The sequence below is a fragment of the Theropithecus gelada genome, chromosome 19 (assembly GCF_003255815.1).
Source record: "Theropithecus gelada isolate Dixy chromosome 19, Tgel_1.0, whole genome shotgun sequence".
Lineage (NCBI taxonomy): Eukaryota > Metazoa > Chordata > Mammalia > Primates > Cercopithecidae > Theropithecus > Theropithecus gelada.
In genome coordinates this window covers 22,489,002-22,514,990 of record NC_037687.1, presented here as the reverse complement: position 1 = coordinate 22,514,990, position 25,989 = coordinate 22,489,002, and the positions used below count along the sequence as shown (strand labels likewise).

The 25,989-nt window shown below is 53.2% G+C and overlaps 1 protein-coding gene across 2 annotated transcripts in view; it reads right to left on the bottom strand.

The window, feature by feature from the left end:
• Positions 1-24,295, bottom strand: part of MARK4 (microtubule affinity regulating kinase 4) — a 53,750-nt gene extending 29,455 nt beyond the window's left edge. For both annotated transcript variants that reach the window (XM_025366362.1, XM_025366361.1), the window contains exons 1-8: positions 23,914-24,295; positions 16,033-16,233; positions 12,062-12,115; positions 11,861-11,909; positions 10,487-10,552; positions 10,326-10,396; positions 8,983-9,039; positions 3,815-4,051 (exon numbers count right to left, since the gene is read on the bottom strand). In XM_025366362.1, coding sequence (XP_025222147.1) covers positions 3,815-4,051; positions 8,983-9,039; positions 10,326-10,396; positions 10,487-10,552; positions 11,861-11,909; positions 12,062-12,115; positions 16,033-16,233; positions 23,914-23,964 — 786 coding nt within the window. In that variant the 5' untranslated portion in view covers positions 23,965-24,295. The remainder of the gene's footprint in view (positions 1-3,814; positions 4,052-8,982; positions 9,040-10,325; positions 10,397-10,486; positions 10,553-11,860; positions 11,910-12,061; positions 12,116-16,032; positions 16,234-23,913) is intronic.
• Between the last annotated feature and the right edge of the window lie 1,694 nt (positions 24,296-25,989).

Here is a 25,989-nt window from a genome sequence, read left to right as displayed (position 1 = left end):
TGCTTTTTTTTTTTTTTTTTTTTTTTTTTTTAAAAAAAAGAGACAGGCTCTTGCTCTGTCACCCAAGCTGGATGCAGTGGTGTGATCATAGTTTGCTGTAGCCTGGAACTCCTGGGCTGAAGCAATTCTCCCACCTCAGCATCCCAAGTAGCTGGGACTACAGGCATGCACCACAATGCCCGGCTAATTACAAAAATTTTTTCTTTTTGTAGAGATGGGATCTTGCAATGTTGCCCAGGCTGGTGTCAAACTCTTTTTATTTTTTTGAGATGGAGTCTTGCTCTGTCGTCCAGGCTGGAGTGCAGAGGTGCAATCTCGGCTCACTGGAGCCTCTGTCTCCTAGATTCAAGTGATTCTCCTGCCTCAGTCTCCCGAGTACCTGGGACTACAGGCGTGCACCACCACACCTGGCTACTTTTTGTATTTTTAGTACAGACGGGGTTTCACCACGTTGGCCAGGCTGGTCTCGAACTACTGACCTCCAGTGATCTGCCCGCCTCGGCCACCCAAGGTGCTGGGATTATAGGCGTGAGCCACCACACCTGTCCCGAATACTCTTAATGTCTTCATCTTACAGGTGGGGAAATTGAGGTTCAGAAAAGGACATGTCCAAGGTCACTCAGAAAGGAAATGACAGAGCTAGAACCTGCCTCTTCTCAGCTGTGTGCCTCCTTTGCCCAGCAAGGCCAGGAGTGCCTGGTGGGAACACCAGGAAGGCAGAAAGTGACAAGGGCCTGGGGCAGGTGAGACACTGGCCTGGCCCTTCAAAAAGGTCTCTTAGCTTCATGCTTGAGGCTCAGAAAAATTATTCTGTGACAGCCCCTCCCTACCCCAGGCTTCAGCTATGGCCGGAGTGTCAGAGGCTTTTTTGTTTGTTTGTTTTGTTTTTTTGAGACAGAGTCTTGCTCTGTTGTCCAGGCTGGAGTGCAGTGGTGTGATCTCAGCTCACTACAACCTCTGCCTCCCTGGTTCAAGTGATTCTCCTGCCTCAGCCTCCCGAGTAGCTAGGATTACAGGTGTGCGCCACCACGCACGGCTAATTTTTGTGTTTTTAGTAGAGACGGGATTTTACCACATTGGCCAGGCTGGTCTTGAACTCCTGACCTCAGGTGATCCGCCCGCCCCAGCCTCTCAAAGTGCTGAGATTACAGGCGTGAGCCACTGCGCCTGGCCAGGAGGCTGTCTTGAATGAGCACTTTGCATCCCAGATCTCAGCCAGTCCTTAAAAATCTGCCACAAGGTTGGTATCATCTTTTTTTTTTTTTTTTTGAGACGGAGTCTCACTCTGTCGCCTAGGCTGGAGTGCGGTGGCACCATCTCGGCTCACTGCAAGCTCCGCCTCCTGGGTTCATGCCATTCTCCGGCCTCAGCCTCCTGAGTAGCTGGGACTACAGGTGCCCGCCACCATGCCCAGTTTATTTTTTGTATTTTTAGTAGAGATGGGGTTTCACCGTGTTAGCCAGGATGGTCTCGATCTCCTGACCTCATGATCTGCCCGCCTCGGCCTCCCAACGTGCTGGGATTACAGGCGTGAGCCACCGCGCCCAGCCTACAGGGTTGGTATCTTTATGATCCTCACTGAACAGCAGGTGAGACTGAGGCTTAGAGGGGTTGGCTACTTGGCCAAGGCCACTGTGAAGAAGCGACTCCCTCCTCTTCATCACTGAGGGCTCTGCTTTGGTGGTCTGTCCCCTGCAAGAATTTCCCTGACTTTCCAATTTCAGATCACAGTACGTGCTCCTCATGGACCACGCAGAGCAGGGCAGAGCGTCCCAGCTGCAGAATTCCTGCCCCAATGCACCCCGGATTCCAATCGAGAGGAAACACCAGGCAACCCAAATTGAGGGATGTTCTGCAAAATTAACTGGCCTGAACTAATTGATAATGTCAATGTCACGAAAGACAAAAGAGAGGCTGAGAACTGTTCCGGATGAAAGGAGACACAAGAGATGGCGCAGCTAAATGCAACTCGGGGACCCGAGTGGATCCCTGACTGGGAAAAAAAAAAAGGAGCTGCCAAAGATATTCGTGGGATGGTGGATGAAATCTGAGTACGGGCCATGGGGTAGAGGCCAGGATTATACCACTGTTGTATTTCCTGTATGTCACCATCAACAGGAAAACGCCCCTGGTCTCAGGAGATAACCCGCTGTCGCCTTTAGGGATAAAAGGACACAGTGTCTGCAACTGTCAAATGTCTCATCAATACCAATGACGGCAGCAAAGATCATGTGCAAATACAGACAGATACAGCAAATGTGGACACAGGCCAGCGATTGTGAAGCTCCTGAAACATACCATGTGTTATTCGCTCTATTGTTGCAACTTTTCCATAGATTGGCAATGGTTCAAAACAAAAAGTTCAAAGGAAAAAAAAAAAAATAAAGCAAGCAACAACTCAGCCCACACCTCCCACCCCCTTACAATATTCCCCCCACCCCGCATAGCACTGGCTAGCATCTGATATCGTATCTAGTTCGCGTATTTGTTTTGTTAGCTGCCTGGCTCCAGTAGGAATGTTAGTCTGAGAAGACAGGAATTGTTTTGTTTGAAGCGAAGTGCACAATTAGATGGTTTTTAGTATACGCACGGAGTTGTACAATCATTACTACATTCGATTTTATTTATTTATTTTTTTGAGACAGAGTGTCGCTCTGTCACCCAGGCTGGAGTGCAATGGCACGATCTCGACTCACTGCAACCTCCGCCTCCCGGGTTCAAGCAATTCTCCTGCCTCAGCCTCCCGAGTAGCTGGGATTACAGGCCCCTGCCACCATACCCAGTTAATTTTTGTATTTTTAGAAGAGATGGGGTTTCACCACGTTGGCCAGGCTGGTCTCGAACTCCTGACCTCAAGTGATCCACCCGCCTCAGCCTCCCAAAGTGCTGGGACTACAGGTGTGAGCCACCAGGCCGGCTGCTACATTCAATTTTAGAACATTTTTCATCCCCTCAAAAGAAACCCTGTACCCTTTGGCAATCAGCCTCCAACTCGCTTCTCCCCGCCAGCCTCAGGCAACCAGTAATCCCCTTTCTGTCTCTATGGATTTGCCTATTGTGGACATTTCACATTAATGGAATCATACACTCTGTGACCTTACATGACTGGCTTCTGTTACTTAGCACAATGTTTTCAAGGTTCACCCACAGCATAGCATATACGAGGGCAGGGTTTTTTCGTTTGTTTTTTAATTTCTTTTTGGAGACAGGGTCTCCCTGTGTCACCCAGGTTGGAGGGCAGTGGCACGATCTCAACTCACTGCAGTCTTGATCTCCCAGGCTCAAGTGATCCTCCCACGTCAGCCTCCCAAGTAGCTGGGACTACAGGCGTGCGCCATTATGCCCAGTTAATTTTTGTATTTTTTGTAGAGACAGCATCTCCCTATGTTACCCAGGCTGGTCTCGAACTCCCAGGCTCAAGCGATCCTCCTGCCTCTGCCTCCCAAAGTGCTGGGATTACAGGCATGAGCCACCGCACCCAGCCAAGCGGGAGTTTTTGTTCTCGCCTTACATGCAAAGCCCAAGACAGAGCCTGACACAGAGAAGTGGGCCATAAATATTAGCTCAGTGAACGGATGAGTCAGGATTTGAACTCAAGCCTGTTGGCTGCAAAGATCATGCCCTTAACCCCAGCATGGCACAGTCCATCCAGCCGGCCTCACTGCAGAGGGGACTTGAATCCTGCCTGTCCCGTCTTCCCATGGGAACTCAGGCCAGTCCCACCACTGAGGCCCTCTGCAGGGGAGGTGTGTGGGGGATGGGGGCCTGACTGTTGGGAGGGGCTGACACCGCCACACCCAGCCCTGCCTGGTACCTTGAGGTTGTGCCCGTCGAAGGGCAGGGAGCCGCTGACGAGGGTGTACAGGATGACTCCCAGGCTCCAGATGTCCACCTCCGGCCCGTCGTACTTCTTGCCCTGAAACAGCTCCGGGGCAGCGTATGGGGGGCTCCCACAGAACGTGTCCAGCTTTGAGCCCAGCGTGAACTCGTTGCTGAAGCCAAAGTCAGCGATCTTGATGTTGGCCTCGGCATCCAGCAAGAGGTTCTCAGCCTGCGGGGAGAGGAGGAGAGGGACTCGAGGCCAAAGCCCTTCGTGGACGTGGGAGGCGGACAGGAGCACAGGCTCTAGGGTTGGCCCACAGGGATCAATTCTTGGGCCTGTCCCTTACTCTCTGCCTGACCTTAGGTAGTGACTTTACCTCACTGAGCCTCAGTTTCCTCATCCATAGAATGGGGATAATCTTAGTCCCTACTTCATAGAGTAGTTTGAGAATTATGAGTTAATCCGCATAGAAAACCTAGCACGGGCTGGGCATGGTGGCTCACCCCTGTAATCCCAGCATTTTGGGAAGCTGAGGTGGGTGGATCACCTGAGGTCGGGAGTTCAAGACCAGCCTGACCAACATGGAGAAATCTCGTCTCTACTAAAAATACAAAATTAGCTGGGCATGGTGGCGCATGCCTGTAATCCCAACTACTCAGGAGGCTGAGGCAGGAGAATCGCTTGAACCCGGGAGGCGGAGGTTGCGGTGAGCCGAGATCACGCCATTGCACTCCAGCCTGGGCAACGAGAACGAAACTCTGTCTCAAAAAAACATAAAAATAAAAATGAGCTGCCACGGTGGTATGTGCCGGTAGTCCCAGGTACTCAGGAGGCTGAGGCACAAAAATTGCTTGAACCTGGGAGGCAGAGGCTGCATTGAGCTAAGACTATGCCACTGCACTCCAGCCTGGGCAACAGAGAACTTGTCTCAAAATAAAGAAAAGCAGCTGGGTGCGGTGGCTCACACCTATAATCCCAGCACTTTGGGAGGCCGAGATGGGCGGATCACGAGGTCAGGAGATCAAGACCATCTTGGTTAACACAGTGAAACCCCGTCTCTACTAAAAAATACAAAAAAAAATTAGCCGGGCATAGTGGCAGGCGCCTGTAATCCCAGCTACTTGGGAGGCTGAGGCAGGAGAATGGTGTGAACCCGGGAGGCAGAGCTTGCAGTAAGCCAAGATTGCGCCACTGCACTCCAGCCTGGGCGACAAGAGCTCCATCTCGGGGAAAAAAAAAAAAAAAAAGAAAAGCTAAAACAGTATTTCATACCCAGTGAACACTAGGGAATATCACTATTACCCCGTGTGGTCTGCAGAGCTGGGGGTCTTCAGGTAATCTCCTGCCCCTCTTGGAGCCTCAGGTTACCCAGCAGAAACAAAATAAGGCCTGATTGCTCAAGACCCAGGAAAATGAAAGCAATAATTTAATCCTGGTTGCATACCTACCATGCACTGGGCTCTGTTGACTATCAATTATAACAGTGTCCGTCTGCATAATGTGAAGGTGAAACAACAGACTCTTGGAGAATTCCCGCTGCAAATCCCAGCGCCACCACTTACTCGCTGTGGGACTTTAGGTAGGTTACCAAACCTCTCTGTGCCTCAGTTTCCTTGTATGTAAACCGAGGGTGATCCCAACACCTGCCTCAAGCACTGTTGTGGGTTTAAGTGTAAAGTGCTCACAGCAGCCCCTAGAACGCAGTCAGTGATCAGTAAACATTTCCTGGCCGGACACTGTGGCTCATGCCTGTAATCTCAGCACTTTGGGAGGCCAAGGCAGGCGGATCTCCTGAGGTCAGGAGTTCGAGACTAGCTTGAGTAACATGGTGAAACCCCCTCTCTACTAAAAATACAAAAATTAGCCAGGTGTAGTGGCGGGTGCCTGTAATCCCAGCAACTCGTGAGGCTGAGGCAGGAGAATCATGTGAGCTGAGACTGCATCACTGTACTCCAGCCTGGGCAACACAGCGAGACTCCATCTCAAAAATAAATAAATAAATAAACGTTCTGTATTGTTATAAAGTTTTGTCTATTTTTTTGTGGCATGCAGTCTTACAATTGCCATTTCACAGGGGAGGAAACAGAGGCTCAGGGAGGCCACACCTCATGCCCACTGCAAGAAAGCAGCAGAACTAGAATCTAAACAAGGCCACCCATTTCCACAGTGCGTGGAGGAAGAAGCCTCCAGCCTTCTGACTACAAACAGACGCACAGTTCCACCTTTCAAAATATTACCCGCGTCTGGTCCATCCCAACTGCAGTCTTTCCCTCGCCCAGGTCACCAGCATCCCTGGCTTCCTCCCAGGTCTCCCTATGTCTCCTGGTTTATTTCTGGACCACACTTCCCCAGCTCCTGCCCCAGTAAAGGCCCAAACCCTACAAAGACACACCAGAGAGCTCCTCCCCAAACCTGAATCTAATAGCATCTGCCTTGCTCAGGGCATATATATATATATATATATATATATATATATATACTCTTTTTTTTTTCTTTTTGAGATGGAGTCTCATTCTGTCACCCAGGCTGGAGTGCAGTGGCACAATCTCAGCTCACTGTAACCTCTGCCTCCTGGGTTCACGTGATTCTCCTGCCTCAGCCTCCCAAGTAGCTGGGACTACAGGTGCATACCACCACCCCCGGCTATTTTTTTTCATTTTGCCTGAGGTGAGGTGATTCGCCCTCATTTCTTTTCCTGCCATTTGCAGCTCCACAATCCAGCCCCAAGGTCACATTTGGGTTGGTCCCCTTGGTTGGTACCCCTGGTGTACTAATAGGACCCCAAACTTCGTGTTAGCTGCTTTGGGGACCCTCCACCAGGGGGCGTACGACCTCCAGGTTAATCATGGAAGCCTCTAAGGTGCTGCCTCCAGGGCTGTGTGGAGGGACACCCTGGCCCAGCGGAAGGAAGTCAAGAGAGGGTTAGCACTTCAACCTCTACAGCAATTTGTTTTTTGTTTACATTTTTTATTATTTTTCTTTTTTTCAGATGCGCTTTCTGCTTTTGAATTTTTTGTTGTTTTTAGAGACAGGGTTTTGCTCTGTCACCCAGGTTGGAGTGCAGTGGTGCAATCATGGCTCCCTGCAGCCTCAACCTCCTGGGCTCCAGGGATCCTTCTGCCTTAGCCTCCTGAGTAGTTGAGACTACAGGCATACGACCTAATTTTTTTGTTTTTTTGTTTTTTTTTTTGAGATGGAGTCTTGCTCTGTCGTCCAGGCTGGAGTACACTGGCATGATCTCAGCTCACTGCAACCTCTACCTCCCAGGTTCAAGCAATTCTCATGCCTCAGCCTCTCAAGCAGCTGGAATTACAGGCAGACGCCACGACGCCCAGCTAATTTTTGTATTTTTAGTAGAGATGGAGTTTCACCATGTTGCCCAGGTTGGTCTTGCACTCCTGGCCTCAAGTGATCTACCTGCCTAGGCCTCCCAAAGTGCTGAGACAGGTGTGAGCCACTGCGCCCAGCCAACCTAATTTTTTACAATTATTTTTTGTAAAGATGGGGTTTGCTGTGTTGCCCAGGCTGTTCTCGAACTTCTGGGCTCAAGCAATCCTCCCACTTCAGCCTCCCAAAGTGTTGGGATTACAGGTATGAGACTGCACCTGGTCCTGCCTAGGAATTCAACTGTGGAATTTTACATCTTTAGAATCTGATAATAGCTTTTAAAATGGGGTTTGTGGCTGGGCGCAGTGGCTCACGCCTGTAATCCCAGCACTCTGGGAGGCCAAGGCGGGCGGATCACCTGAGGTCAGCAGTTCGAGACCAGCCTGGCCAACATGGTGAAATCCTGTCTTCACTAAAAATACAAAAATTAGCTGGGCATGGTGGTGCCCATCTGTAGTCCCAGTAACTCAGAAGGCTGAGGCAGGAGGATCACTTGAGCCCAGGAGTTCAAGACCAGCCTAGGCAATGGAGTGAGACCCCTATCTCTACAAAAAAATTAAAAATTAGCCAGGCTTGGTGGCTCACACCTGTGGTCCCAGCTATTCAGGAGGCTGAGATAGGAGGACTGCTTGAGCCCAAGAGGTCGAGGCTACAGTGAACTGTGATGGAACTATCACACGTCAGCATGGGCAAGAAAAAACATAACAAAACAGCAAAAGCAACCCAGTCCTTCCTCACAAATAGTTCCAGAAGCACTTCCTTAAAGCACTTAGGATGCCGTCTAGCACACAGGCGCTCACAAAACCACAGTCAAGACAATGGGATTTGAGCCAACCAAACGTTCAGCCACCTGGTCTTGGAGCGGGAGGCCAGAGACATGCAGTGGAAGGTATGGAATGGGGACCCTGGGGCCACAGGTACTCAAGGAGGCTGCCCGGCTCAGCTCCTACAGGCAGCTGGGCTGGAGCCCCGCTGAGTCCCTTCTGGCCTGGTCCTGGCCAAAGTGGTTTTTCTCTCAAAGTCCCTTCTGGGACTGGGCGCGGTGGCTCACATCTGTAATTCCAGCACTTTGGGAGGCTGAGGCAGGTGGATCACGAGGTCAGGAGTTCAAGACCAGCCTGGCCAACAAGGTGAAACCCTGTCTCTACTAAAAATACGAAAATTAGCCGGGTGAGGTGACAGGCACCTGTGATCCCAGCTACTCGGGAGGCTGAGGCAGGAGAATCGCCTGAACCCGGGAGGCAGAGGTTGCAGCCAGCTGAGATGGGGCCACTACACTCCAACCTAGGCAACAGTGTGAGACTCTGTGTCAAAACTAAAAACAAAGCCCCTTCTCAAGTTCTCAGACACCCTGCGGGCAGAGTGACTCTGGGGCTCTGCAACCTAAATCCTCCAGGAGTCCTGAACGTCCTAAGGTCGGAGAATGCCAAGGTCCCAAAGGCTCTGAGAGCGACAAACCCCTTATCACGTCACAGCATCCTTATCCAACAGCCCTGTAGCATCCAGGGCCGTTCTGGGACACTTTGTTTCTCCCCGCTTTGTTCACTCCTCCTGTCCCCTCCTCCCCATCCGCTCCCCCATCTGCTGGCCTTGTTTCTGCCACAAAAGCTTGGGAAAGGGTCAAGGGGGTGCTGGGTGCGGAGGGAGGAGCAGGAGGAGAAAAGGGCTGGGGGAATTCGCTGGAGACCATGGGAGCCATGGAGGGGTGGGGGCAGGGAGAAGTCTGAAGGCTGAGCTGGGGTCCCCGAGGTCACAGCAGGGCGGGGGCTTACCTTCAGGTCCCTGTGTACAATGTTTTTCTGGTGACAATAGTGCACAGCCGAAACGATCTGGGAGGGAGGGGGAAGGTTGGTTATTTGTGGCTCCCGAAACCCTCAGCCTCCCTCAGTGGACTGTGAAACCACTCACAACCGAGCCCCAGGCCTCCCCAAGGCACAGCCTGAGACCTGAGGCCTCACACCCCGATTCAGTCCCAGCAAGAGGTGCCCGTGGAATCTGGGCAGACACACGCCTCCCACAGGACACCCCCATGCCCAGGGATGTCAGAACCAAGGCATGGGGACCAGCCTCTCTTGACCTTCACATCTGGAAGTTCCCATGAGGATATCCCGTACCTGTAGATAGACACGCTACCCCAACTCACCAGGGCTTACGGCCCTTGAGTTCAGGACAGCTGCGTCAAGGCAGCTAGACAGTCCCGAAGAGACACCCTCACACCGGCACATCGGCTTACCCCTCACGCCCCGGCACCCTCACACCTGCATCTCCTCTTACCCCACACACCTGGCACCTTCACACCAGCACATCTGCTTACCCCTCATGCCTGGACACCCTCACACGCGCATCTCCTCTTACCCCACACCTGGGTGCCTTCATACCTGCACGTCCTTTTACCCCACATACCTAAGCACCCTCACACCTGCACGTCCTCTTACCCTACACCTGGGCACCCTCACACCTGCATCTCCTCTTACCCCACACACCTGGGCACCCTCTAACCCACATCTCCTCTTACCCCCACACCTGGCCCCCTCCCACACTCTTATACACCTGGGTGTCTTCACTACCACACACCTGGAAACCCATACATCTGGGCACTCACACACCCGGGCACCCACATACCGGCATGCCCTAGTACCTACAAACTTACACAACCACCCCTCGGCCCTTTCTTGCCCATCTACCTGGGGTGCCCTACACCCTCTTCCCCACACACCTACATACCTGGACACCCACATACCTACTGCCCACACATCTTCTGAATCACACTCTGGCACACTCACACCTGGCACCCTGGCACCTTTGTGCCCCCTCACCCACACACCTACGCACTGGGCACATCCACATGCCCCACACAAGAAACACCTGCCCACCGGGGCGCCTTCATGCCCAAACATCCTCTCACCCACCCAAAGGGGCACCTGCAAACCTACATCCGGATGCCCTCACATCTGGACGACTGCATGCCCAGCACACCCAGCTCTGCACCTTCACCCCTGCCCAGACTTAAGCCCCACCCCCAGGCCGCTGGACAGCCTAGACCATGCCCAGCTCTCGGACACCCTTCCCAGGGACCCAGGCACCCCGTCAGCCCCACCCTCAGCCCTGCCCCAACCTGTCGGAACTTGGCTCGAGCTTCCTTCTCCTTCATGCGGCCATGCGACACGAGGTAGTCAAACACTTCTCCTGCAGGGCAGAGGCCGAGCGGGGTCAGGATCAGGTGCAGGGGCAGGGGGAGGCAGCACAGGGGCAGGGTGGAGAGGGTGGGCAGCTCACCGGCACTTGCATACTCCATCACCAGGTACAGTGTCTTCTCAGTCTCAATCACCTCGAAGAGCTTCACTACAATGGTTGGGAACAGTGTAGGGGGTTAGGCAGAAAGAGCCCCTCCTAACCCGTACTTTGGTAACTATGCAAAAGGCCAACCATAATACCCACCCACCCCCAACTCAACAACACTCAATGGCTCCCTACTGACAGCAAGATCTTCTAAACCCCTCACCCACCTCTACCACCCTTTTTGTTTTGTTTTGTTTTGTTTTTTGTAGACAGAGTTTTGCTCTTGTTGCCCAGGCTGGAGTGCAATGGTGCATCTCTGCTCACTACAACCTCTGCCTCCCGAGTAGCTGGGATTACAGGCGTGCACCACCATGCCTGGCTAATTTTGTATTTTTAGTAGAGACGGGGTTTCTCCATGTTGGTCAGGCGGGTCTCAAACTCCCGACCTCAAGTGATCTGCCCACCTCGGCTTCCCAAAGTGCTGGGATTACAGACGTAAGCCACCGCGCCCGGGCACCCTTTCCACTTTCTCTCTCACAAGAATGTCGGCTCCATGAGGCCAGAGATTTGTCTTGTTTTCTTCCCTGCTGTGTCCCCAGGGTCTGGCACATAGCAGCCATTCAATCAACAGTTACTGAATAAATGAATGAATGCTGCAGCCACATCCACGCGGAGCTCAACTCCGCTTCTCTCACTAAAGACTCCTCTCTCCCCACTCTGCCCAGTGATAATGACAGTGAGGATGCTGATGCTGGTGGAAACAATCGGACCAAGTCCCATAGCTCAGCCCAAACTAAGCATTTTGGACGCATGATCTTTGTCAATGCTCACAATGACCTGGTAATAGGCCCTCTTATCATCCCTACTCCAGAAAAGAAAATAGCTCAAGGAGGTTAAGTGACTTGCCCAAGGTCACACAGCAGTGATGCAACTATGAGAAACCAGGTCTCTAACTCTTTTTTTTTTTTTTTTTTTTGGAGACAAAGTCTCGCTTTATTGCCCAGGCGGGGGTGCAGTGGTGTGATCTTGGCTCACTGCAACCTCTGCCTCCTGGGCTCAAGCAATTCTGCCTCGGTCTCCCAAGTAGCTGAGATTACAGGCACCCACCACCACACCCTGCTCATTTTTGTAGAGAGAGGGTTTTAGTAGAGAGAGGGTTTAGTAGAGAGAGGGTTTCACCATGTTGGCCAGACTGGTGTCGAACTCCTGACCTCAAGTGATCCACCAGCCTTGGCCTCCCAAAGTGCTGGGATTCCAGGAGCGAGCCACTGCGCCTGGTGGGTCTCCAACTATTCTAACCACTGCCACCACCCCCAACTCCTTTGCAAGTGTCCGGCTGGTGGCCTGCCCCTGCGCCCGTTCCCTCCTCACCGATGTTGGGGTGGTTTAGGCCCTTCATGATGCGGACTTCTCGGAACAGCTGGGTGTGGCCAGAAAGGAAGACAGAGGAGAGTGAGGGTGGGTGGCTTGGGGGATCCTTTCCCCAGCCGGGCCCCCGCAGGAGGGGTCAGGTGGGTCACCCGGCTGTCCCGGAAGCCTGGCTCCTGCTCTCCCCCATCTTCCCAGCCTCACCTTCTGCAGGCTGCTGGGATTCAGCTGGGTTTTGTCGATGATCTTGATGGCAACCTAGAGAGGGAGGAAAGGAGGAGGGAAGGTCAAGGTACCATAGGCCCCACTGGGTGTGGTGGCTCAGGCCTGTAATCCTAGCATTTTTGGGAGGACCAAGGTGGGAGTATCACTTGAGGCCAGGAGTTCGAGACCAGTCTGGTCAACGTGATGAAACCCTGTCTCTCCTAAAAATACAAACATTAGTCGGGTGTGGTAGCGGACGCCTGTAATCCCAGCTACTCGGGAGGCTGTGGTGGGAGAATCGCTTGAGCCTGGGAGGTGGAGGTTGCAGTGAGCCAAGATGGCGCCACTGCACTCCAGCCTGGCCCAGCTCAGACCACCCTAGGATATCCTCCCCTTGCCCCCTCTCCCGGAAGAGCCCTCACTCTGGGCCATACCCAGTGGATGGGGAACTTGGGGACTCAGGGCCTTTGCACAAGCTGTCCTCACTGTCTCCACTGCCACCCTCACCTCTGCAGAGAAATATCTTTATTCCACAGCAGGGCCTGGCTGATGCTGCTCCAGAGCTGCCTGAAGGGATGTGGGCATGGCCAAGACCTTGAGGGGATCCCTCTGTAAGGGCACCGCAGATCACTCGCCCATCACATCTTTGTTTTGAACAAAAGGACAGTGGAATAAATAACAACTGGCTAACATGTACTAAGTCCTCACTCTACCAGGCCTATGTGCTTTACTAATGAGAACTCTTAATCCTCACAACAACCTGTGAGGTAAGTGCTAGGATTATCCCTCCCATTCTCCACACCCACCCCCTCTTTTGTTTTTTCGGAGGCAGAGTCTCGCTCCGTTGCCCAGGCTAGAGTACAGTGGTGTTACAGTGGTGTCATCATAGCTCACTGCAACCTTGATCTCCTGGGCTCAAGCAATCCTCCCACCTCAGCCTCCCAAGTAGCTGGGACCACAGGCTCATGCCACCAACCTTGACTAACAGGATTATCCTCATTTTACCAACAGAGAAACTGAGGCACAGAGCTGTTGAGTCACTTGGCCAAAGTTACATGGCTACTAAACTGTAGTAAGTTGTGGGCCAGATTTGAATTTACACAGCACGATGGAATCTACCTTTTAAACACAACTTTTAAAACAGCTTTGAGATACATCATGGGAAGGAAATCAGAATGTCACTGAACTCTCCTTATACTTCTTTTGCAGTGAAACTTTTTTTTTTTTTTTGAGATAGAGTTTCCCTCTTGTTGCTCAGGCTGGAGTACAATGGTGCCATCTTGGCTCACAGCAACCTCCACCTCCCGGGCTCAAGGGATTTTCCTGCCTCAGCCTCCCGAGTAGCTGGGATTCCAGGCATGCGTCACCACACACAGCTAATTTTGTATTTTTAGTACAGACAGGGTTTCTCCATGTTGGCCAAGCTGGTCTTGAACTCCCGACCTCAGGTGATCCGCCCACCTCAGCCTCCGAAAGTGCTGGGAATACAGGCGTGAACCACCGCACCCGGTCTGCAGTGAAACTTTCATTTTATTTTTAAAACAGAGATGGGGCCAGGTCCCTCTCAGAAACCCCTGGAACCAGATCCACATACAGGGAACCATGTGTTCTTCATGGAAGGGGGGGCCCCTTAGCTTTCCTCATATTCTCACGAATGGGTTTTTAAAAATTTTATCAAACACTTTTTATGCCAGTATTGAGACGATCATATGGTTTCTCTCCTTTAATCTGAGAATGTGGTGAAGTACATGAATAAATTGTCAAAGGGAAAAGAACTTTGCATTCCTAAGATAAAGCCAGCTTCATCATCACACAGTTTTCTTTAATCGATTTGCCAGGTTCTGTTTGTTAATATTTTGTATAAGATTTTTGTACCTATGTTCACCAGACTGGCCAGTAATTTTGTTTCTTGTCTGGTTTTGCTCTTAAGGACAAACTGGCACCTAAAAACCTATCAGGCAGTGAAGTTCTTTCTTTAGTCTCTGGAAGAACTGGCATAAAATGTGAACATCCGGTAGAATTTGCCCGTAAGACCATCGGGGCTTGGTGTCTTTTGCGTGTATGGTGTAGACAGTGTGAGGGAAGGAGAGAGTCCATCCAAGGCAGGATAATTCATTCCAATCATTTCTCTAAAACTGAAGGAGGGGTGGGGAAATCATGAAATCATCCACCATTCTTTTTCCTCTAAGTGAGTTAGAGACCTCGTATCTAGGCTGCAAAGCCTGTGTGGGCCCTTTTCGCAATGATGTCGCCATACTCAGCACAGATGCCTGCTCTGAAAGAGCAGGTGGGGAGAGTGAGGCTGTGTGTAACTGAGAATACAACATAAATAAACCTGCTGTGTTCTCCAGATCACAGGAAGATTTCAAGGAACCAAAGTTTACCCTTAAAACAGACAGGCAGCTCAGGTTTATTTAACTTTACTTTTCATTTTTAATTTATTTACTATTTATTTTTGAGATGGAATCTTGCTCTGTCACTCAGGCTGGAGTGCAGAGGCACAATCTCAGCTCACTGTGGCCTCCGCCTCCTGGGTTCCAGTGATTCTCCTGCCTCGGCCTCCCAGGTAGTTGGGATTACAGGCACGCACCACCGCGCCTGGCTGATTTTTGTATTTTTTTTTTTTTTTTTTTTTAGTAAAGATGGGATTTTGCCATGTTGGCCAGGCTGGTCTTGAACTCCTGACCTCAGGTGATCCACCTGCCTCAGCCTCCCAAAGTGCTGGGTTTATAGGCATGAGCCACTGCACCTGGCCAATTTTTTTTTTTTTTTTTTTTTTTTTGAGACAGAGTCTCACTCTTGTTGCCCAGGCTGGAATACAGTGGCGCGATCTTGGCTCATTGAAACTTCTGCCTCTGCCTCCTGGGCTCAAGCAATTCTCCTGCCTCAGTCTCCCAAGTAGCTGAGATTAGAGGGGCCTGCCATCACGCCCAGCTAATCTTTATATTTTTAGTAGAGACAGGGTTTTACCATGTTAGCCAGGCTGGTCTTGAACTCCTGATCTCAGGTGATCCACCCATCTCAGTCTCCCAAAGTGCTGGGATTATAGGCATGCGCCACCACGCCCAGCTAATTTTTGTATTTTTAGTAGAGACAGGGTTTCACCATGTTGGTCAGGCTGGTCTTAAACTCCTGACCTCAAGCAATCCACCTGCCTCAGCTTCCCAAAGTACTGGGATTACAGGCGTGAGCCACCGTGCCCAGCCCTCTTTTTTTTATTTTTTTTTATTTTTTTATTTTTTTGAGACGGAGTCTCGCGCTGTGTCACCCAGGCTGGAGTGCAGTGGCGCGATCTCGGCTCACTGCAAGCTCCGCCTCCCAGGTTCACGCCATTCTCCTGCCTCAGCCTCCGAGTAGCTGGGACTACAGGCGCCCGCCACCACGCCCGGCTAGTATTTTGTATTTTTAGTAGAGACGGGGTTTCACCATGTTAGCCAGGATGGTCTCGATCTCCTGACCTCGTGATCCGCCCGTCTCGGCCTCCCAAAGTGCTGGGATTACAGGCTTGAGCCACCGCGCCCGGCCACCCAGCTAATTTTTTAAAAATTTTATTTATTTTTCAGTAGAGACAAAGTCTTGCTATGTTGCCCAGTCTGGTCTCAAACTCCTGAGCTCAAGCAATCCTCCTACCTTGGCCTCTCAAAGTGCTGGGATTACAGGTGTGAGCCAACGCATCCAGCCATAGCTCAGGTTTATCTACAAAAGCCGCATGCATCCTTAGCAATGCACACATTGGACTGCCTGTGATCTGAGATCTCCCGGCAATTTCAGGGATACCTGAAATGGGTTCTCTTTTCCCACGGGGGTGGTTCTGGGAACATCGGGGATATTGTGACCTGTCCCATAGAGAGTCGGGAACTTACCTGAGACCGTAAAGCAAACCCAGGGCCGATCCCGACCTCTATCAACGTACCCCGAAGACCTGGTCCCACAGGAAACTGCCCCGAGCCCCACCCTGTGCCCATACTCACCTCCCGACCAGTGAGGATGTGCCGAGCCAGCTTGACTTTGGCAAAGTTGCCCTTCCCGATGGTCCTCAGCAGGCGGTAGTTGCCCACGTGGGGCTGCTCCTCGGGACAGGAGGCGATGGAGTTCCGGCAACGGGCACCCAGTGAGCGGCTGGACCAGGACGGGCCTTTGTCCGAGGAGCGGCCACTGCCCAAGGTGCCATGCTGGGCGGGGGAGACGCAGCATGAGCTATCCAATCCCACCTTCCGTGGCACCCGTAGGCTGGTGCAGTTAACTTGAGGTCTGGCTACTGACCCCTTTGTGGCCCTTTTCAACCTCAGGTCACAGAGAGCCAAGCATCCTTCATCTTTCTCTACAAAAAGATGCCTCCAGGAACAAAAGCTCCCGTGTCCCCCAAATCTGCAACATCCAGGACCCCAGGCATCAGACCCCTTCTTCAACCCTCACTGCAGTCTGACTACTACCAACTTCATCTTTTTTTTTTTTCTTGGGATGGAGTCTTGCTCTGTCACCCAGGCTGGAGTGCAGTGGCACAATCTCAGCTCACTGCAACCTCCGCCTCCGGGTTCAAGCCATTCTCCTGCCTCAGCCTCCCGAGTAGCTGGGATTACAGGCGTGCACTATCATGCCTGGCTAATTTCTGTATTTTTAGTAGAGACGAGGTTTCACCATGTTGACTAGGCTGGTCTCAAACTCCTGACTCAGGTGATCCACCTGCCTCAGCCGTACAGATTACAGATGTGAGCCACCGCATCCAGCCCCAACCTCCTTTTCTAATTACACACATACCTCACAGATATTGCAAGTTTGGTTCCAGACCACCATAATAAAGCATATATTGCAAAAAAGCAATGCACATAAATCTTTTGGATCCCCAGTGCATATAAAAATTATGGGCCAGACAGCCTGGAGCAGTGGCTCATGCCTGTAATCCCAGCACTTTGGGAGGCCGAGGTGGGTGGATCACGAGGTCAGGAGTTTGAGACCAACTTGGCCAATATGGTGAAACCCCATCTCTACTAAAAAAAATACAAAAATTAGCCAGGCATGGTGGCAGACACCTGTAATCCCAGCTACTCAGGAGGCTGAGGCAGGAGAATTGCTTGAACCTAGGAGGTGGAGGTTGTAGTGAGCCAAGATCTCTCTACTGCGCTCCAGTCTGGGTGACAGACTGAGACTTGGTCTAAAAAAAAAAAAAAAAGGTCCAGGCACGGTGGCTCACGCCTGTAACCCTAGCAGTTTGAGCGGCCGAGGCAGACAGATCATGAGGTCAGGAGATTGAGACCATCCTGGCTAACACGGTGAAACCCCGTCTCTACTAAAAATACAAAAAACTAGCCAGGCGTGGCAGCTTGCACCTGTAGTCCCAGCTACTCAGGAGGCTGAGGCAGGAGAATGGCGTGAACCCGGGAGGCGGAGCTTGCAGTGAGCCGAGATGGCACCACTGCACTCCAGCCTGGGCAACAGAGTGAGACTCTGTCTCAAAAAAAAAAAAAAAAAAAAATTATGGGCCAGGAGGGGTGGCTCACGTCTGTAATCCCAGCACTTTGGGAGGCCAAGGCAGGTGGATCACCTGAGGTCAGGAGTTTGAGACTAGCCTGGCCAACATGCGGAAACCCCGTCTCTACTAAAAATACAAAACTTAGCCGGATGTGGTGATGCACACCTGGAATCCCAGCTACTCAGGAGGCTGAGGCAGGAGAATCACTTGAACCAGGGAGGTGGAGGTTGCAGTGAGCTGAGATCGTGCCACTGCACTCGTCTGGGCGACAGAGTGGGACTCCATCTCAAAAAAAAAAAAAGAAAGAAAGAAAGAAAAAATGTGTTTACACCATACTGTAGTCTACTGAGTGTGCAATAATAGCATTACAGCTATAAAAACAATGTACATACTTTAATTTTATAATACCTTATTGTTAAAAGATGCTAACAATCATCTGAACCTTCAGTGAATCACAATTAAAAAAATCATTGACGAGGTGGGAGGATTGCTTGAAGCCAGGGAGTTTGAGACCAGCCTCAGCAATGAAGTGATATGTCCATCTCTAGAAAAACTAAAAAAAAAAAGAAAACTAGCTAGACATGGTGGCATGTGCCTATAGTCCTGGCTACTCAGGGGGCTGAGATGGGAAGATTGCTAGAGCCCCAGGAGGTCGAGGCTGCAGTGAGCTATGACTACGGCACTGCACTCCAGCCTGGGCAACACAGCAAGACCCTGTCTCTTTTAAAAAAAAAAAAAAAGGCCGGGCGCGGTGGCTCAAGCCTGTAATCCCAGCACTTTGGGAGGTCGAGACGGGCGGATCAGGAGGTCAGGAGATCAAGACCATCCTGGCTAACACGGTGAAACCCTGTCTCTACTAAAAAAATACAAAAAACTAGCCGGGTGAGGTGGTGGGCGCCTGTAGTCCCAGCTACTCAGGAGGCTGAGGCAGGAGAATGGCGTGAACCCGGGAGGCGGAGCTTGCAGTGAGCTGAGATCTGGCCACTGCACTCCAGCCTGGGCGACACAGCAAGACTCCGTCTCAAAAAAAAAAAAAAGAAAAAAGAAAAAACATCACTGATCACAGATCACCATAACAGCTATTATAATAATAATGAAAAAGTTTGAAATATTGTGTGAATTATCAAAATGTGACGGAGACATGAATGGTGCACAGGCTACTGGAAAAATGGAGGCTACAGGCTTGCTCAACACAGGGTAGTCAGAAACCTTCAATTCGTAGAAAACACAGTATCTGTGAAGTTTGATAAGGCAGTGTGAAAAAGCAGGATATGCCTGTCCTGGAGCCTGGATCACCTCTACGATATTTTGCTCTAAATGAGACTGCCCTTAACCCCAATCAACACTGACCTCAATCTGGACTCGAGGCTCCTCCTCCACCACCACTGGTTCTGACATGCTATTTGACCCATCGACCGTCCCCTCTCCAGCCACCAAATTCTACTTCAAACCCAAATGGCAACATTTGATTCCCAGTGGAATGCCCCTAACATTTTATCCCAATCACTGTTGCCCCAGATTGGACTCCAAACATTGTAACCAAGTCTTTTTGTTTGTTTGGGTTTTTTGGACGGAGTTTCGGAGTTTCGCTCTTGTTGCCCAGGCTGGAGTGCAGTGGCGGGATTTGGCTCACTGCAACCTCCACCTCCTGGGTTCAAGCGATTCTCCTGCCTCAGCCTTCCCGAGTAGCTGGGATTACAGGCATGTGCCACCATGCCTGGCTAAGTTTGTATTTTTAGTAGGAACAGAGTTTCATCATGTTGGCCGGGTTGGTCTTGAACTCCTGACCTCAGGTGATCCACCCACCTCGGTCTCCCAAAGTGCTGGGATTACAGGCGTGAGACAACACCCCCCAGCGGTGTAACCAAGTCTTTCACTGGCCCTGAGACCTGGCTGAATCCCTGTTATCCTCCTTCCATGGGAAACATTGTTGCTTCTGCCACCCCCTGAAACACCCAGGTTCTGAGCAGCCCCTGACTTGCTGTCTCCCACACCATGGCTTCTCTCCTCCCGATGTTCTGTTCCTACTGTCCTGCCCCTCCCCGCCTCTCTCCCCCACAGGTCACCTGCCGGCTCCAAGCTGCCCTGGCCTGATTGGAAGCCCCAGGGACTGTGTCTCCCTTTCAGGGCTGGGACTCAGGGTGCCTGAGGCCCCCTGCCAAGGCAGTTCTGCCTGTGCCCTTCTAGCTGGGAGTGGGAAGCAGGAGAACAACAGGAGGGGAGGAAGAAAGTCCAGGAGGCTGATGGGCTGGTGTCCCAAGTCTCTGAGAAAGGCACTGCTGGGCCACTTGATAGCAACAACTAACATTTAATTAATGCTGGTCATTGATGCGATATGAGGCCAGTACCACACTATCATCTCCACTTCACAGGTGGGGAAACTGAGGCCCGGACCCAAGATCTGAACCCAAACAGTTTCCGCTAGTCTTTTTTTTTTTTTTTTGATGGGGCTTCACTCTTGTTGCCCAGGCTGGAATGCAGTGGCATGATCTCAACTCACTGCAACCTCCACCTCCCAGGTTCAAGCAATTCTCCTGCCTCAGCCTCCCGAGTAGCTGGGATTACAGGTGCCCGCCACCACGCCCGGCTAATTTTTGTATTTTTAGTAAAGACGGGGTTTCACCATGTTGGCCAGGCTGGTCTTGAACTCCTGACCTCAAGTGATCCGTCTGCCTCAGCCTCCCAAAGTGCTGGGATTACAGGGGTGAGCCACCATGCCCAGTAGTTTCCAGTAGTCTTGATGCTCTTCTCTGTTACAACACCACACTGCCTCTCACACCTGAACCTTTTTTTTTTTTTTTTTTTTGAGACAGGGTCTTGCTCTGTTGCCCAGGCTGAAGTGCAGCGGTGCAATCAAGGCTCAATGCAGCCTCAACTGCCTGGGTTCAAGCAGATCCTCCCACCTCAGGCTCCCAAGTAACTGAGACCACAGGAGTGCCCCACGACACACAGCCAATTTTCAAATTTTTTTGTAGAGATGGAGTCTTGCTATGTTGCCCGGGCTGGTCTTCAGCTCCCAGGCTCAAGCCATCCTCCCGCCTGCGTCTCCCAAAGTGCTGGGATTATAGGTGTGAGCTACCACGCTGGGTCATGAACCATTTCGACAAAGCAGCTCACGCTATGGACCAAGTCCTGTGTAAACAGACAACTTGCCTACACATGATTCCTGCAGTAGCCCAGTGAGCGACTCCACGTTCCAGCAGAGAAACTGAGCCTTGGAGAGGGAAGATGCTATGTGAAGGTCACACAGTCCATTCACAGGGGCAGAAGGACAGTCTCCCCACGGCTGGGCAGTTCCAACCACCATGGCCGGGGCTCTAACCATGCGTCTGCCACTGCCTGCCGTGCCCTCACCCTGGCCTCCAATGTGGGTCTAATTATGATCTGCAGTCTCCAGATGGGGACCCCCAGGGTCAGGCAGGGGGAGTCCCTCCCCCAAGGTCACAGGGCAGATGGAGCAGAGTGCTGGGATACGAACCCCAGCCTGCTGATTCCTCCTGAGTGCTAAGCCAGGCTTCCCCACTGCCCCAGGCTTCCTCCCAGCAGAGACCAGGGAGGCAGGTAGAGATCCTGGAGATAAGGCCTCCGATCCCCACCGAGATAAGGACCTGGAGAAGAACCCCCGTCAGGTGGCACCACGGCAGCCAGCTGGAGGTGGGATGTCACCACGCTGAAGGCAGCATGGCTGAGGGACCCCTGCGAGGGGCAGCTGGGGCAGTGGGTGACAAAGCCCCTGGGGGCCGGGGGTGGGAGCTAAAATTGGCCTGCACCACCAGCTGGCCTGGCTCCCTCTCGCCCGGCTGGCGCCCCAACACCCGGGCCTGTTGCTAGGGAACCTGGGGAGGCTGGCCCCCTGGTGGGGGGCCCTGGAACTTGGGGTGGGGGTAGCATGACCCTATGTGGCTGTAGCCATGGTAACCAGGTAACAGGAGAGGGGGCTGCAACCTCCTATTCCAGAGGCAGGCAGGTGACTCCCCATCAGGACTGACAGGCAGGTCTTAGTGACAAGAGTTGGAGGAGAGAAAAGGGGATTAGCCATCCTCAAATCCGCACCATGCACGCATCTTAACAACCCAGGGAACAGCAAGTCGTCATCAGGCGTTCCACTTAAGAGACAAGGAAACCAAGGCTCAGAGAGGTGAGGTTACTTGCCCGAGGTCACACAGCTAGGGAGGGACAGAAACAGGATATAAACCCAAGTTTATCTGAACAATTAAACTAGGACTAATAACCACGACAGCCACGACACATGCCAGGCCCTGTGCACCTTAGTCACATCACGTCATTGGCTCCTGCAAACATCCCTAACAGCGGAGGGCCATCAGCAACCCGATTTAGAGATAAGGAAACTGAGGCTGCAAGCTGGGAGTGAATCTGCAGCCTTACTCAACAACTAATAACAGCCCTGAGCTGAGAATCCACGGGCCGTCTGACTCATACCCACAGCCACAATAGCAGCTGGCATTTGTGGAGTGCTTCCTAGGTGCCAGGCTTTGCCTGAATCGAGTAAGCCAAGGAGGCACTCAAGCGGTCACCCCTATTTTCCAGGGCAGGAAACTGAGGCTCAGAAAGGGAGAACTGGTTTTCTGAGGACACAAGGCAAACCAGCTGGCCATGCCAGCATTGGAACCCAGGACTGTGGAGCCCCTGGCACCTCACTGTAGATTGCAGTGACCAAGGAACAGAGGTGGTAGGCATTTCATTAGACTCCAAATTGGAGTTCTGGCCCGTAGTGATGATGGGGGTGGTCTCTGTGAGGGAGGGATCTGCAAGATGCGGAAGGGACAGATACAAATCTCTGATGGTGTGTGTGCGTGGGGGAGCGGTCTGTCAGAGGTGAGGGAAACAGGGGGAAGGGGAACAGGGACCTGGCAGAAAGATTTGGAGAAAGACACAAAGATCCCAGCTGGGGAGACGTCTAGGATTGGGTGGTGGGCAGGTCTTTGGAAGTGATCAGAGTGATCAGAGACACAGGAGATGGGGAGGGGCCTCCCTGGGACTCTCTGGGAAACAGTGTAGAGGCAGGGGGCGCCTGGGAATGGTGGAAAGTGACAAAGCCATTGGGGCAGTGGAAGTCAGAGGCCAGGAATCCCTGGATCTTGGGAAGCTCCTAGGAATCAGAGAAGGGGGTTTCTAGGAGCAGTCCTTGAAACTAGAGAAGGGTCTGGGGGACCTGGAAGTATGGGGTAGGGGTTTCTTGGGCAAGGAGCAGCACAGACGAATAAAGGCTGAGCCCTGGGGGAGGTCAAAGGGTCTAGAAATTTGGGGAGAAGGCTTCCAACAGATTGACCCCAAGGGAAAAGGGCTTGAAGCCAGGGCAAGATGAGGGGCTTCAGGTCCAGGAGTTTTCTGGAAGAAGGATCTGGGGCCAGGCCCTGTAGCTGAGGAAGGCCTCTGAAGCTGAGGAGGGGGCTTCCTTGGGAGGCCAGACCCCCAGCAAGGAAGGGGGAGGCCCTGGGGCAGGAGAAAGGACGGTGGTTTGTGGGGAAGGGGCCTAAGTTTGGCCTAGCATGGGTGGAGAGGTTGGGGGTTGGGGAAGGGGCTTGCCTGAAGCTGAGAAGTTGATAGAGGGCGGATGAGGCCTGGAGTCAGACTGGTCCAGGGCCTAGAAATACGAGCCTGGGTGAGGTGGGGGCCTGGAAGTTGGAGGCCAAGGCTTCCTGGGAGAGGAAGAGACCAGAAAGGGTCCAGGTGGCTTCTGGGGGCCCCGGAGTGCTGGGATCTAGGGACAGGGCTGCTTGGAAGATGGGGACCAGGCCTGGGACAGGAGAGACCTTGAAGGCGGCAGAAAAGGGCCGGGGCCCAGGAGAGGTGGAAACCAGCTTCCTGCCAGGGGCTGCCCACAGGCGCCCCGGGTGCGTCCTGGAGGGGCAGAGGACTGGGAATGAGAGGAGAGGGGCTCCTGGAGAGCCGGCACCAAGCCCCAGATAGGGAAGGCCGGAGCCAGAGGCAGGACTGGGCCAGGCCCTGCTGGGAGAGCCAGGGCCGGGCCTTGGGGGGTCAGGGGCCCTGCAAATCCGGGAGGGGGCGAGGTGTCGGACGCGGACAGCCTGGAGGGGAAAGGGCTTAGCACGCGCGAGGGAAGGGAGGGGCTCCTGGAAGCAGGGGAGGGGGCTTCCTGGAGGGAACAGACCCGAGCGGAAGCGGTCTGCACGGGGACAAGAGAGGGGTCCCGAGAGAGGGGCGCCCCCAGGGGTCGGGCTGGGCTGGAAAAGGTGGGGAGGGCCGAGAGGCCTGGAAGTCCGGGAGGGGTCGAGAGGTGACGAGCTGGGTCGAGCCCAGGAAACGAGGGTAGGGGCTCGCGGGGCGAGGGGCACAGCGGGACGAAGGGTTTGGCGGCTGGACCCAGCCAGGGCTCCCCAAGGGGCCGGGCCCCACTCACCGTGTCCGAGTTCCGATCGTTGCCCGGGGCCAGCACCGTCCGCGAAGACATCTTCTCCGGGTCCCGGGGGGCAGGGGCGGCCGGGTGGGGGGGGCGGGGGTCCCAGGGTCCCCTCTCTTCCCCTCCCCCCCCGCCGGCCTGGGGACGCGAGCTCAAAAGCTGGGCGCCGAGAACGCCCGGGTCCGCGCCGCGGGAGAGAGGACAGGGCGGGGGAGGGGAAGGGACCCCGAGGGTCCTAGTGGCCCCGTGCAGCGGGGACCCCGGGCGCCATGGGGGCGGCGGGCAGGCGGGCGGGCGGGGGCCGCGGAGGGGGCGCGGAGCCGGCCCAGGCGGCGGCGGAGGGAGGCGGTGGAGGGGCTAGGGAGGGAGGAAGGGACGTCAGGGGGAGGGGCGGGCAGGGCGGGGCACCGGGACCCCGCCCCCCGCCGCCGGCCCTTAAAGGCGCAGGCCCGGGCTGGTCCGGGGCGCCGGGGGCGGAGGCGGGTCTGGGCGCGCCGGCGGGGAGCGTGTTCTCGCCCCGAAGAAGAGGCGCACTGGAGAGGAGAGAAGGGGAGAGAGAGACCGGGGCAGAGCGCCAGAGACGCAGAGAGAGAGATCGCGAGGCGTAGAGATAAAGAGACACAAAGAGAGAGAGACGAGTTACAAAAGGGTGGAGAGAGAGGCGCAAGGAGATGAACGGAGAGCCACAGGACAGAGAGGGAGAGACACAGGGACACGGAGACAGAGAGACCCAGAGACGCAGAGGGACAAAGACTAAGAGAGACCCCCCCACACACACACAGGGAGAGACAAAGAGATACAAAGACGCAGAGATCTCTGAAGAGATGGAGATAAAGGGACTGAGCCAGAGAAGCCCCCAGAGGCGCTGCCCACATTGTCCCTCCCCCCGGTCCATTCTCTCCCCAGTTGGCGGGGGGGGGCAGGGGAAGCTCTTCCCTCGGAGGCCTAAGGGTGGGGTGGATCAAGGGGATGGTGTGCAGGGCTTGGCAAATGCTGAGGGCTCAGCGACCTCCCTAGTCAGGCCGCCTCCACCAACCCACAAAGCTCCAGACCCCCAGGTTGGGGCTGCAGTATCCTCTCCTCTGCAACCCAGCTGGGGACCATCTCTGTCCACCTGTATGACCCAGGGCAAGTACTTGCCCTTTCTGGGCTTCACTTTCCCAGTTTGTAAAGTGAGAGGAAGAATCCGTGTGTTGCTCACTGGCAGGTGCGAAGGAACCCTGTGCAGGTATTCGCCTGCAGGGCACGGCCACTCCCCATGCGGGCAGACTGAGACCAGAGAGGACAAAGGCCTCTCGGAGGCCACACAGCGCTGTGGGGACCATCCACAAGAAAAACGGGCATTACATAGTCTTGGCCTGGGAGTCACACGGTTTTGGAAAGGGGTCTGTGCCCTGCCTTCGTCTATCTGAGGGCCACTTTCCTGACCCTCAGTTTCCCCTTCTAAAACAGCAGTGTGCTGGATCTGGCTGGAGCAAGCTGATTGTTATGTCTCAGGAATTTTGGAACTGGTTGTTAAACACAGCCATTATTAAAAATTAAATTATGCAAACATACAATTAAATTATATTAAAAGTCCAGGTAATACATACTCATCACGTCCTAATTATCTTACTACATTTGCCATTATCTGTGATCTTGAGGTTACTTACGTCTATTGTAGCTGCACAGTAAAAGTACTATATAATGGGGGGCAAAAATGCCTTGTGACATCACCTTGGTAGCTTGAAATTAGCCATGGTGGGAGTATTTACACCATGGAAATTGGCAAATGCTACAAATTAAGGCTCCCCACCCCCACCTGCAGAGAGCTGGGGGTGTTTTGTTCTGCTTTGCTATGTTTTGTTTTTGAGACAGGGTCTCACTGCATCACCCAGGCTAGAGTGCAGAGGTGCGATTATGGCTCACTGCAGCCTGGACCTCCCGGGCTCAAGCAATCCTCCCAGTTCAGCCCCACCGAGTCGCTGGGACTACAGGTGTGCATCATCATCACGCCCAGCTAATTTTTTGTAGCCGTATTGCCCAGGCTGATCCCCAACTCTCAGGCTCAAGCAATCCTCCCGCTTCGGTCTGAGT